This window comes from Ranitomeya imitator, chromosome 6 (assembly GCF_032444005.1).
Source record: "Ranitomeya imitator isolate aRanImi1 chromosome 6, aRanImi1.pri, whole genome shotgun sequence".
Lineage (NCBI taxonomy): Eukaryota > Metazoa > Chordata > Amphibia > Anura > Dendrobatidae > Ranitomeya > Ranitomeya imitator.
In genome coordinates, this window is record NC_091287.1 from 125,753,518 (window position 1) to 125,767,952 (window position 14,435).

The 14,435-nt window shown below is 39.2% G+C and overlaps 1 protein-coding gene across 3 annotated transcripts in view; it reads left to right on the forward strand.

Annotated features, from left to right (window-relative positions):
* The window catches only part of LOC138642127 (collagen alpha-6(VI) chain-like), a 175,589-nt gene that overhangs the window by 87,290 nt on the left and 73,864 nt on the right, over positions 1-14,435 (forward strand). For all 3 annotated transcript variants that reach the window (XM_069730064.1, XM_069730066.1, XM_069730065.1), the window contains exons 13-21: positions 6,307-6,360; positions 6,579-6,650; positions 7,204-7,230; positions 7,405-7,449; positions 7,575-7,628; positions 9,941-10,003; positions 11,616-11,681; positions 12,487-12,540; positions 13,043-13,078. In XM_069730064.1, coding sequence (XP_069586165.1) covers positions 6,307-6,360; positions 6,579-6,650; positions 7,204-7,230; positions 7,405-7,449; positions 7,575-7,628; positions 9,941-10,003; positions 11,616-11,681; positions 12,487-12,540; positions 13,043-13,078 — 471 coding nt within the window. The remainder of the gene's footprint in view (positions 1-6,306; positions 6,361-6,578; positions 6,651-7,203; positions 7,231-7,404; positions 7,450-7,574; positions 7,629-9,940; positions 10,004-11,615; positions 11,682-12,486; positions 12,541-13,042; positions 13,079-14,435) is intronic.

The following is a 14,435-nucleotide window of genomic DNA, read 5'->3' on the forward strand; positions in this document are numbered from 1 at the left end:
ACATCTGGAAAACTATTCAAAAGCTTAGAAGGTGTATAGGCGACCACATCAGTGACATTATTAATGCATGTGATACCCCAGTCTTCCAACATGTTAGGGAAGCTCATGGGGGTAAATTGGATTGTTTTGGTTTTAAGGTCCTTGATTTTATTTCACCGTCGCTGGGGAGTTGATTGGGATTGGAGAATATTATAAAATGAAGCAAAATGGATATATCAAATGAATAGTGTTAAACTAAATTGAAATAGTCTTAAATAGGTTTCAATGACCAACTACAACTTGACTGTTTCCTTTGAATTTCTCTTGTGGTAATGTACCTAATCCCCTACACTCACTCACCCCTCCATAACCCCTACTGTTCATCTGTTCTACGGTCACTTATAAGCTCAATCCACTGTTTAATATTGGCCCTACCAGAGATAATGCCCATAATAGACCCACTGACCCGATGCGTAGTACTAGTGGCAATCTGTTATCTTACACCCCTTTTTCATCCAATGAGGGTGATACATCTCCATGACTTATATATCATATGTGCTCAAAATTATCTAAAATGCTAATCCTATGTTCTGGCACAGGTGGTGCTATCTATGGGACTAAAGTGTTTTGGCATGTTTCTAGCATTATTAGATTTTAATATTTTTTTTCTCTGCTCAGGGGAATGGCTTTTTATACTCTAAGCACCCCTTAGCTTTGCTGCCAATGAAAACCCCTGAATTCTATTTCATAGACATGCTGTATCTCTGACTGTAGTGCAAGTTTGGCGTTCATCTGCGTATGGTCAATGCAGCTGAAAATAAAATGCATTCCACGGCCACTTCCAGACTGTCGGCACACACTAACAACTTGCTCTGATAACATCAGCCATCTTAATATGCAGTCATTTCCAGCCCCTATACTATTTATGGAGCCATTGTTTAGTCTCTCTCATGCTGTTAGTTTGGACACCATCCTTGTACATGCCATGCAGCACCACATCAGCCTGTAGCAAATGTGTGGACATCTTGTCTGATTATGCACTGGAGCACCTTATCACTGCACAGGAGTATTCCAGGTCACAACCTAAGGGTTCGCTCACATAAGAAAAATCGCATTGCACTCGCACCAATATTACTCAATGAGGAGTGTTCATCTGTGAGTTTTTCTTCAGCTGGAATCGGGCTGAGAAAAAATATCGAAGCATGCTGCGTATGTCCATGTAAAATGTCCAAGACTCGCTAATGCAAGTTAGTTGGTGTGAGGAAAAAATTTGGATGGCACACAGAATATATGCCATCCGATCATTATGCTTAAATCTCAAAGGAAACAAAATAACATAAAACTATACAGTACATAGATGACAGAAAGCTATTAAACAGCTAGAATAGATATATGGAAAAGATAGATATCCTGCAAATATGTAATGTCCCAAGTCCCCTACATATTATAAGCTTGCACCCTTTAGTGCCTTTCATGTGGCACTAAAGGGTGTTTATCTTTGTTTAACCTAATAAATATAACTTATTTATAATAGTATAAGATAAAGTGACTGACTAGTCATAGTGGCTTTCCGGCGAAGAGTCTGTGTAGAGGATGCTGAATCACAAACCCACGAGCTTGCAATGCCTAAGGTAACATACCTAAACAGGATTGAGTTTGCGGAACCAGTGGGGGTCTCAAGCTGTAGATACTGTAGAGTGCGCCAATAGCAGAAGATATTGGACACAGAACAGCTGAGCAAATGGAGAGACTTGCTGATCTGTGGTGTTCAGGCTAGGTTGTGACCACGTAGGATGAAACAGTTTGTCTGCAACGTCCTGGAGTAGAACCACAGAGGAAGTATACGGTGTGAGGAAAAATGCTTTAAATCGTAGAGGAAATGGCCATAAGACTTTGTATATAACCTTTGCCAAGTTATCATTCGGTAAAAACTCTATGTTTGAACAACGATGTCCCTTATTGAACTGTGTAACCTATTAACCTATGGTCCTGGCTATTCCACACCATTGGATACATGAAGCCTGCACAGCCATGACAGCACAAGTCCAAACGTCCATCCAGGAAACAAACTTTCATGTAGCACGCCGGGGCATAAAAGGAGACGAGTGCCTCACCCAGAGGTGTATCTAGGGTTTCTGGCACCCGGGGCAAGAATCCACTTTGGCTCCTGTCCCTAATGCTCTCAATGATCAGTGAAAAACTGAGAGAAGTAGGAAGAGAAGCTTGTTGTCACAAGACCACAAGTATGAAAGTCGCATATGGGTAAAGTGTCCATGTGACGACTACTGGAACCTGCAGAGCTGAATCCTGACATTGCAGACTTCTGAATTCTCACAACTAATGCATTGCACACTTTTAGGATTCTCCCTTGCCTGTGGACAGCCATGTCAGCACAAGCATGCGATTTGTATACCTCTGGCCACATTCAGACTAGATGTGCCCGGCCTCACTCAGTTCATTTTCATTGAGTGAGGCCACACATATCTAGTCAGCACATGACCACATGTATCTAAATCACCAGCACGAGAGAATCCTGACAGCGTGCAGGGCGCACTGTGAGAATTCAGAAGTCTGCAGTCACAAAGAAGAACTGCAGACTCATTACAAACCTGGACATTCCCTTTAAAGCTCCTAACATAAATAAAAACATGAGAGTTAGTTAGCATCACACATAACATTTACATTGAGATACCTTATAGATGATGTCATCTCTAGAGTCATTCTCCTTCTTTTCTTCATCTTTTCCAGACCCCATGATGCGTTTTCTCATCCACAGCCGACTCTGCAGACTTCCATCTTCTCCGCTCTTTTGCAGAAAATTTCCACATGATACCCTTAATGATACAAGTGTCATTAAAATTCTCCTGAATAAAAAATTGTCCCTCACTATATTGTCTGCACAAAATATGACCCCCACACTGTCCCTCTTATGGTACATGCTCTTCACACTGACCTCTCCTTTCCATACCGGGCCCCCTCTTCACACTGTCCTCTTGTACTGTGTCCCCCCTATAGGGCCCAGTATTTATACTGTACTCTATCATCACACTCCACCTTCCTGGTATACTGTCCCCACCTGACTGTGCCCTCACACTGCCCCCCCATGCTACACCCCCACTATTCAGTTTCTATTCTGTGCCCACTCACTTTTGTCCCCATACTGTCCCCTCACACTATTCCCCTCCCTCCTTATACTGTCTCCTCTCACATCCCCCTGTTCACCATACTCTACCCATACATAATAAATCCCCCTATCTCCACTCAAATTGTCCACACACATATTATTGTCCTCTACCCCACCCCATCATTGCTCTCTTCACCACCTCCAGCTTTTCCTCCCCAGCAATCCCATCATTGCCCTTTCCACCACATCCATCGTTTCCTCCTCCCCCACCATCCCCATCCTTGCCTATTCGACCACTTCCATCATTTCCTCCTTCCCCACCATCCCCATCATTGCCCATTCCACCACTTCCATCATTTCCTCCTCCCCCACCATTCCCATCCTTGCCCATTCCACCACTTCCATCATTTCCTCCTCCACCACCATCCTCATCCTTGCCCATTCCACCACTTCCATCATTTCCTCCTCCACCACCATCCCCATCATTGCCCTCTCCCTGTCAGCCCCATCATTGCCCTCTTCTCCCCCACCATCCCCATCATTGCCCTCTCCCCGTCAGCCCCATCATTGCCCTCTCCTCCCCCACCATCCCCATCATTGCCCTCTCCCCATCAGCCCCATCATTGCCATCTCCTCCCCACCATTCCCATCATTGCCCTCTCCCCATCAGCCCCATCATTGCCCTCTCCTCCCCCACCATCCCCATCATTGCCCTTTCTTCCCCCTACACACACACCATTTACTTCTCTGCACATTCCCCTGCAGCACGCTACACACACGCACCCGCGCGCACGCACATGCACACACACCTATCTCACATCCCCTCGCACTCTGCAGCAGCATCTCCATCGCCTTCCTCTCACACAGCCGGCCGCTGAAGGATGATGTCATCCAGTGGCGCATCTGTGTGAGAGGAAGCGCAGGCAGGAAGCAGGAAGACAGATCGCTGCAGCTCTGCTGCTATTTTCTCTTGTAGGCAGCGGAGCTGCAGGGATTTCTCCCTGCCCACCACAGCCACCCTGCAGAGACCCCCCTCCACCTCCACACATGTTGGGAGCCGACACTCTGCAGCTTCTCTGTGCCGGCTGTCAGCTTGACAGTTGGCACAGAGAACAGCAGACTCCCAGACCGGGGGTGGCAGAATGCAGCCGCCGGGGGAGACACTGCAGACCACCGCATTAGGCGACCCGACTGCGCCCCCCTGCCGACTGCGCCCGGGGCACATGCCGCGGCTGCCCCCTAGATACGCAACTAGCCTCACCCTTGACTACCACCCCATACTGCTCTACAGCTCCATATCCTTTGATCATCGGAATCAAGGAACATCGTGGGAAGTACTGGACTAAATCGGACCTGCTTGGAAACTTTTCTTTCTAATAAATTGGTGAACAAGGGACAGTCTCTTGTTTTTATTTATCTCTTTTCATGTCTTTCAGGTTTCCATTTGTGGACTTTGTCGCATTCCCTGGACTACGTCGAACCTGCATGGGTGTTGTTTTTTTAAAATAAATAAATTGGTGAACCAGGGAAAAAGTCTGGGAGTGTTTTTTAAAATAAAATATTTTTGTGTGTGTGTTTTTTTCTTTTTACTTACTGGATTAGTAATGGGGTTGTTTGATAGACACCTCTCCATTAATAACACCAGGGCTTTATGTCAGCTGTGTTTTTGGACAATTCACAGCTCGCATCATCCCAAACTACTTTTATCATTGCCAACGCGCCAGTGCAATTGGGAAGAGCCGAGGCGAAGCTCCAGAATTGGGGCATCTAACCTGATGTGGCACTTCTGAGGTGGCTTGAGGCTGATATTTTTAGGGAATTTCCCAGCCTGATAACATCAGCAAACAGCTTTCTGTTTTACCTTTGCTGGTTTTTTAGTTATTTTTTTTAGGTTACACAAGGTGAAATACCCTTTAGTGCCACATGAAAGGCGCTAAAGGGTAAAAGTTTATTATATATAAGGGGATTGTGAAATTATATATCCCCTATCTCTCTTTCTATATATCTATATTATATCTATTTATTATTTATCTATGATATTTCTAATATATTTATATAATCTAACTATCTATATGTTTATATAAGCTCCTCTATTATTTATGACAACTAGATTTATTTTACATAGAGTATTATAGCATGTAAAAGATGATGTTAAAAACGCATTGCATATACATGTAATACGCATGTCATACGGATGCAAGGAGAAAAAAACCTTACAGTCGCATAGCACTCAAATGAAATACGGATGCAAGTCAAGAAAAAAAAACACAATCGCATAGCACTCGCATGACATATGGAATGGCATATGCATGACACTCACCTGAGATTCGCCAACTTTTATGGTTGAGAATATACATAAGCAATTTTATATATTCAGATGTGAGCGAACCCTATGGCTAAAGTCACACTTTCAGTATTTGGTCAGTATTTCACATCAGTATTTGTAAGCTTAAACCAGTGATGGATGAAAAACGCAGAAGCGGTGACGTGTTTCTATTATGCCTTTTCTCTAAACGTTCCTCACTTGGTTTTGGCTTACAAATCTTGGGGTAAAATACTAACCAAATACTAAGGGTGTGACCATAGCCTAAAGCTAAGTATCCACTATCAGCTTTTAGTATGTAGCCCTCATGAACCTATCTAGGGGAAACACATCGAGTATAGCATACTATGTGCAGTTGATATCTAATGTAACATAACAAATTGAGTATTACATATTTTATGGGATATTTTGTGCCTATGATACGTGTAGATAAACCTATTCTACCTTTAATGCTGCGGCTTCTGCCTATGTTAGCTTACCCACTATGATAATTTGATAGCTCATGTTGGTGGTGTATTGTCTATACCTGTTTTATTGTCAACTGCTAATAGGGCCTAATAGGGTTAGCCTTAGGCTAGGTAGGGGATTCTTTAGGCAGTTATTAGGGTGAGATTTTTCATTTTGTTCTAACTTCACCTCTTGCATCTCCTATCACTTTAGCTGACACGGTTCATACTATTACATGACTCTACTATCATTGAGTGGTCTTATTTGTTTGAGGACATTTAGTAATAAAAATATTTTTTCATCTAAAAAAAAATTAAATTTAACTAATAAAAGTAATGTTTTATATTCAGTGTATATTTTGTGAACCAATTTGATATACCCTTAAACGAGAAGAACGCTACAATTTATCTGATTACATTTATCATTTATCTAGGGACCAACTGGATTAAAAGGACATCCAGGCTATCCTGGAGAACAAGGAATGGAGGTGAGTCTCTATTGTCCACGAATAAAATCGAGTTTAGCCCTGAAACTACAAAATGTCCAATATGTCCTATTTTCAAGGCATTACAGGGGTTTTCTCATCATCATAAATGGGAAAAATAGCAAAGTGCTTGTTAACTATGAACTATGAAACTGCTGGATCTATAATTTGATTTTGGCTAAGCTGTAAAATAAACTTTAGATGTTTAATTTTTTATTAAGGGTGATAGAGGATTGCCTGGTCTGACGGGTGCGCGTGGTGACAAAGGATGTACAGGAACCAAAGGACCCAAGGTAATATTATGATAATGAACAAATATTCCAAATAAATTACTGGAAGCTAAACATAATAATGGCATTATAAAGGTGGATATTAACATTAGATTTAATGAGATTCAGTAGGAAATCTTCATCTCAAATTATGCCTATGCCCCCTCAGATGTCCCAAATTTTAATTTCCATCACTGCTAAACCAAATAATATAGGTTCAGAGAATGAAAATCTATGTGAGCTTTTGTAATAATTATCCTTACTACATTTCCATCAGGATGATGTGTAAAGACTGCCAGGGGTCATAGCAATCGGATTCCCCACTGTCAGTCACACAGAGAAAGTGACGGCACAAGCTTTAGAATTTGCCACTATGTTTTCTAGTGGACAATTGTTATTATCTTAATGGTCCACCTTTACTATAGCTTGAGAATTTACTCGCCATTATTTATACCACCTGGCCAATACTATGTGAAATATATTGGTAATTGTGCCACTTGGTCCATGAAAAAAAATAACTCTCTTTTTAATTTATAGTTTTTCCCTGGTTTAACAATGTTTTGTAATTATTTTGCAGGGAAACCAAGGACAACCAGGAGACCAGGTCTGTATATATTTACATTTTGCCTTTTCTATTAAAAAAAATATTCTTTTGCCATTGACTGTAAGCAATTAGATGTAAAAAGGAATTGGTAAGTACCACAGGCCTGCCTAATAAAATGATTCCTAGTGCCCACTCCAGCTTTTGGACGCAACAGAAATATATTTCATTTTGCAGAGTGAACAAGGTGAACCTGGGCTTGATGGACTTAATGGAGAACAGGTATATTGTTTATCATACGTATTTGTGACTAATCTTTCGCTATAATTCATCCAGATAGTATTAAATTTCATATTTTTTTCCTATTTCTTCCTTCTGTTTCTTTTTGTTTGTTTGTTTTTTTGAAGGGAAGGTCTGGAATGCCAGGAATAAAGGGGGGAAAGGGTGAAAGAGGAGACCAAGTAAGATATGTATATGTATAGTTTGCTATACCACACTACACCTATGAATAAGCTTGTAAGTACACATGTATCCAATTTATTATTCATAATGTTATTATTATGCATGTATATTTATTTTAACACTTTTAATTAATATTTTCAATGACCTTGTTCAATAGTATTATTTAGGCTCAGGCTACACAGAAACATCTTTCAGGCAATATGAAAATTGCAATGTTCTATCACATCTGTCTGAAAAAACAACTTTGCCATCATAGACTGCTATTCAAAATTGTGACTTGCTTTGAGTCCTGTTGGCGCTTTTCTCGTTTTTTACAGTCAGTCCACAGAAATGTGTTTAGTTTTACAACTTTATGTTTCTCTGGCCAAGATCACCATGTAGCTAGACTTGGACTGGTCAGCAGGGGAAGAGGTATATCTCCCGGTGGGCTACTGTGCAGGAGTGAGCACACCACTGATTTATATGAGCAGTACATGGCACACTACCCTTGATCCACTATGTACAGACCAAGCCAGCATTTCATCATTCATTCAACAATATACCCAGTCTATTATTATATGAAAGCATGTGTAAATTTATGAATGAGGGCAATAGCTGCATATACTGTAGCTGAACAGTGGGACAACCCCTTTACAATGTTAAAACTTTGGTTCCTCTCTCTGGCCAATTAACCTCAAGTGTTACACTAATAGTTAAATGATCAGTCTCATTCTGTACATACAAGATGTGTGCAATTGTTAGACAATTTGTATTTTTTATGTTTCATTTTACTGTTGCACAACTACAGTGCTGTCAGTTAATCTAAAATGTTAATCTAAAAGGTTAATAAGTCTGAAACCTGAATATTTAAGAAAAAAGTAAAGTTTTGTCTTCAATAGGATAATATCTGTGTATATAATTATTAGGCAACTATTAAAGTACAGAATTATTGTGCAATTAAACTACTCAAAATGTCGAGAAATACATTTCTGACATTTCCAAAAAATATCAGTGACCAATATAGCCGCCCTTCTTTTCAATAACAGTCGTAAGCTGCATTCATGGAGTCTGTCAGTTTCTTAATCTATTGACAATCAACTTTTGGGCAGCACTAACCACAGCCTCCAAGACTCTGTTCAGAAAGGTGTATTGTTTTCCTTCACCATAAATCTCCCATTTAAGGGGCACCAACAAGGTTTAGGTCAGGTTAGGAAGGGAGGCAAGTCATTTTTTTCATGTTTAAGGCCTTTACTGGCTCTAGCTATGCTGTGGAGACTTCAATGCATAAGATGGAACATTGTCCTACATAAAAACATGGTTTTCGAGACAGACTTTTTCTTGTACAACTGCTTGAAGAAAATGTCTTCTAAAAATTTGCAGAAGGTTTGGGAGTTGATTTTGAGTCCATCTTCAATATAAAAAGGTCCAACTAGCTCATTTTTAGTAATACCATCCCATAGCAGTACCCCATGTCCACCTTGCTGGCATCTGAGTTGAAGTAGAAGTCTTTGTCCGTTACTGGTACAGCCATGGGCCCATCTGTCTAGTCCATCAAGCATCACTCTCACCTCATCAGTCCATAAAACAAGTACTTCAATGCATGTGGTGGAGAATTTTCCGGTATAAAATACATAGTTTTCTTTAAAAATTTAGTATTTTTCCTGTACATTTCAAAAATGTATCTTCAGAAATTTCTTGGCCCAGTCCTAGCAAATCAAATGACGTGTCTTGCTCAGTGGTGATCTGGTTTCAGCCTCCCTAACCATTGCTACTTCTCTGAGCACTGACCACCTTGTACTACTAGCAACTCAGGTAGGTTGCAGCTCTGGAATATGGCCGAACTGCAGGATAATGGGTTCAGGGTCACTTCACATTGGATTCTTCTCCAATCTATGGCAGTTTATGTGCATCTTTTTTTCAAACATGTTTTTTGCGACCCTGTTGACTATTTGCAACAAAACTTTTGATGGTTCTTTGATCATACCCCAATATCTTATCAATTTTATGAGTGCTGCATCCCTCTGTAAGACTTTTAACAATGTTAGACTTTCAGGTTTAGTTAAATCTCATTTTTGGCCCGTATCGTCCAAGGAAAACAAGCTTCCTCATAATTCTGCACTCCTTGATAAAAGGGTGTTGACATCTTTAGGCCATACTTTCCCTCATTACACAAAGTATTAGGCAGCTGCTTAGAAGAACCCATGGCTGATGTTTTTTGGTTCAAGGTTAGAGGAGACTGGGTCTTTACAAAGCTCAAAAATTTGCAGCACCTGGCCTTTCTTAACGATGACTAGGCAAACAGTGTAATTGAAATTTTATTGAATTTTCATAGGGTAAATCTGGATTAAGGGGAGCTCAAGGATATAAAGGCTATGAAGGCCAAAAGGGCACTATAGTAAGTATACACATTTACAAAATCAGCAATTGTTAATTTTCATTGTGATTTTCCATTATAACATTTCTCTCCTGTAGTTCTTTTACATTCACTGGAATCTAACCTTCTGATCAAAGAATTTATAGAAAAAGAAAAAGTAATGTTTTAAAATAGAAAAAAGGTTATATATGATGTATAATTCACATAAATGTTATGAAGAATACTATAGACATGTAAAGTACCAATATCATTAGTGCTTAACCCTGAGATTTTCCGTTTTGTGTTTTCACTTTTTGTTCCCCTTCTTTCCAGAGCCATAACTTTTTTTATTTTTCCATCGTAAAGGGGTTAGAAAGAGCCTTGTCATACAAAAACTCTTCTTCAGTCTTAGCGGCACCACGAATTTTTGAGGCTGTGCTTTGTCCACAAATACAATGCTTCATTTACCATATTTCTTACACTTATACCCTGGGAAGTCAGATAGGATTTGTCTTATAATCATTTGACTATACCACTGCCAATTTAAACCACAGAAAGCGAACACTGGCCTCTGATGAAGCCACTAATGTGAAACACACGTTGGGGGTGTATGCGAGAGGAGATTCACAATATGAGTAACACAGATTCATAGATTTATCTCAGTTACACATAGGGCATGGAATGAGAGGTTTACACATTTGGTATTTATAATGCATGAAGAACTGTATGTGGTGTAGGAATGTTTAGCACTTTTTTTGCAAGCCCTGACTTGTTTGCTCTCAGGTACCCATATTTTCTGGTTTCTCTTGGTATACAAATGTTTGTGTAACAACATTGTATGCTGTAATATATTATATGTATAACATTTATAAAGTATCTAATTTTAGATGCCATATTACTGATTCGGTTTTATTTTGCATAGTTTTTTTCTAAACACTTGGGAAAAAAAGGCAGCGACTTATCGGTGATATAAGAGGCATATATGATATTCTAAGTAAAGTATATGCTAATTGGGGCTTTTGTGGTTACAATGTTTCATATAGAAGAATAAAACTTTTCTTTCAAAACTGGTCAGTGCAGAGAAATATTGCAATATTCATGCATAAAAGGGGGTCTATGATTTGCAAGTTTGCAAACAACCAGCACAACGTTATTGATGAATTCCGGCCACAGCGTTTGCCTTGTGATGAAGGCACAATTTTGCTGTTTTTCTCCATAAAGGTCTTATAAGGAATAAGGAAGAAAATATGTACAAAAAGTGCAATTATAACAAGCACATGTTTAAAAAAAGCATCTAAAAAGGAACGTAAAGAAATACATGTGCTTTATACGTTCATTCTAAAACACAAACAAAATATGAATAAGGACTTAAGTAACGCAACTCGCTGAACTTTATAACTATTAAATGGCCTGACAAATCCTAAAGTGTTTCCTGATGGGAAAAAAATAGGTTTATATTTAGTACATAGCTATATCTGCAAATGTTAGTGTACATATGGAAAATTACTACTGTCAAATAACGTCTTGAGTAAAATACAAACCATACAATGAATATACCATAATATACAATGATGTGCAGAATTCATGCAAAAGACCCTATGTCATCGATGTATTTCTTAATTGAACCAATACTAATACCTCGTTTTGGTCACAGGGTGATCCTGGAACGGAAAATACAATCCCTGGACCTTTGGGTCCCAAAGGAGAAATAGGCATGGAGGTTAATATCTATTTTATAACTCATAATTTTACAATATTTTATCATTGTATCGTTTTCGTTTTAGCCATCACTTGACTTGTAACATATACAGTGCAGATAAGAAGTATTTACAAATGTCGTCATTCTCATATAACATTATATATATGCAGCTACATTTCCCAAGTTAGCCTAACTAATCATAGGTAGGTATTGTAATCTTCAAACAAGTAAAATATTTTTAATTTAATTGAAAAATATTTTTTTTAAAATGTAGCTATTAATAAAATTGTAGCACTCCCAACTAAACCTTACATATGGGTAATTGTCTATGTAGTGTAGTGTAAGTGCAGTAATATGCTCACCGATCTACATGTTCCCTGGTTTTCCTTTTCTGGGTGAACATTTTCATGCGCCCTAGACTTACACCGGAAAATGACATCCGGCTCACACATGGACATGGACCTTAGTGTGATCCTACAACGCTGTAATGGAAGTCATGTGATCAAGAAGAGGAGTGGAATGGTGCTGGAAACCAGGGAAGGCGCTGATCGATGAGTATAGTTCAGCACCTACACCACATATACATTTAGACTGATTTAGGCAGTAAAAATTTTTGTGGGAATGCTTCTTTAACGTAAACTAATTTAGTAAGGTGGCTACAATCATTTCCCATCTTATATCGCCTAGAAGCCAATTTTACTAATAAGGATCAAAGGTCTTGAAAGGTCTAGAAACTTGTCCCTAGGTATTCTCCTAAACAATTACCAAGCCTATGACTAAAACAAAATATGCAGCATATAATATGTTCCATTCTATAACTTTCTAGGGTGACCCAGGACTGGAGGGAAAACCTGGACAACCTGGTGCAGTTGGTATTGATGTAAGATTTAAACAGTTTTAAATACAAAAAAAAATATGGGGGCTCAATTCATCAACCCATTTCATTTTTCTGTTGTAAAATAAACGTTAAAGAAAATTGTGCAACTTGAATTTGTTCAAAAATTTTGTAACTTTTGATATCTTTATGCAAGTCCTGGCCAGCCCCATTCACTTTTTGCAAAGTGTGCAGAGCTGGGGTACAACAGGGCATGCCCAAGCACATCTGACCAACTCATAACTTATGCCCACAAAGCTTTCAACAAAGGTATGCCAGCCCATGGCTAGTGTAATTTCTGGCTGTGGGACATAGCAATTCAAAGATGTGTCAGATCCATTAAAGAAGCGCATGCCTCTTAAAGATGCACTCAAAGTTTTTATCCTCTTAATATATTGCATATTATATAGCACTGTGTATTTACAATTGCTCATTATCCCCTTCTACCCAGCCAATCCTTCTTACAGCCTGAAAGTAAGAAATGTTACTGTCTTATTCTATATTTCAGAGTTCTCCAGGCATAAGAGGCACTTCTGGACCACGGGTATGATTCTGTGTAGTGATTTAAGATCAATTGTACTTAATCAACATTAGCACTTCATTTCTCTATATTTAGTTTAAACATATTTGATCACAATCATTTTCTTAATCAGAATTAAAGGACGTGCGACACATTGCACCGCAGTTAATCAGCTGCTCCCGATCATATCAGAGAACGGACGTTCTCAGTTGCAAAGCTATTAATTTACTGTTCTGAGACTTGGTTGCATGAATTACACAGGTTACAATGAAATTCTGGTTCCAAGGTAGTAGGAGATCCAGCACACGTAAATATATAACATCAATTTTTATTCCAATATTTTTAAAAACATCTTCGTCAGTGTATAGTCCAGAAAAAGATTAGGTAAAACTGAGATTCTGGTGTATACATCACACAGGATACACTGAAACTCTGATGTATATATTACATAGGATGAACAGACTCTGCTATGCCAATCGCAAAGGATAACATTAGACTTTGCTACTTATACGCAGGACACACTGAGACTGTGCTGTATACAGGCTCGGACTGGCCCATAGGGTAACAGGGGAATCCCCCGGTGGGCCCCTGTGCAGATCTGGGCCCCCAACCGTACTATATGGGCATTATTTGGCATAATTAAATTGATTCACTCTGTACATAAAAAAGCAGCATCTCATCATTCATTAACCAAACTACCCAGTTTATTATTACATAGAGATATAGGTAAATTTGTGAACAAGGGTAGTATAATATTTGTATGCATGTGAAAAGTGGGCCCCCACACTCAGTTACTGTACTGGTGGGTCCTTAGCACCCCAGTCCGACACTGGCTGTATACATCACATAAGATTTACTGAGACTGTGTTGTACACATCACATAGGAAACACTGAAACTCTGCTGTACATTGAGACTAGGATGTATACATCACACAGGATACACTGAGACTTTGGTGTATACATCACATAGCATACACTGAGACTAATGTATACAGCCCATAGGATACACTATGACTCTGCTGTATACATCAGATAGGATACAATGAGACTCTGCTGTATACATTGCATATAAAAGACAGAGACTCTTCAGTACATATATCACATAGGATACACTGAGACTGCTGTATACATTATATAAAAGACATTGAGACTCTGCTGTATATATCCTACATGATACAGTGAAACTCAGCTGTATATATCATGTAGTATGTACAGACTCTGTTGTATACATCACATAAGATACACAGACTATCCTGTTTCCTATCTTGGTAATGGGAAAATCTGTCATCACTGAACACAGGTTTTATCCATGAATTGAGAGTGAAAGATTAGCCCATGAGGAGACAGAAGCTGATTTTCTCATGTATTATTTAGTTATGAA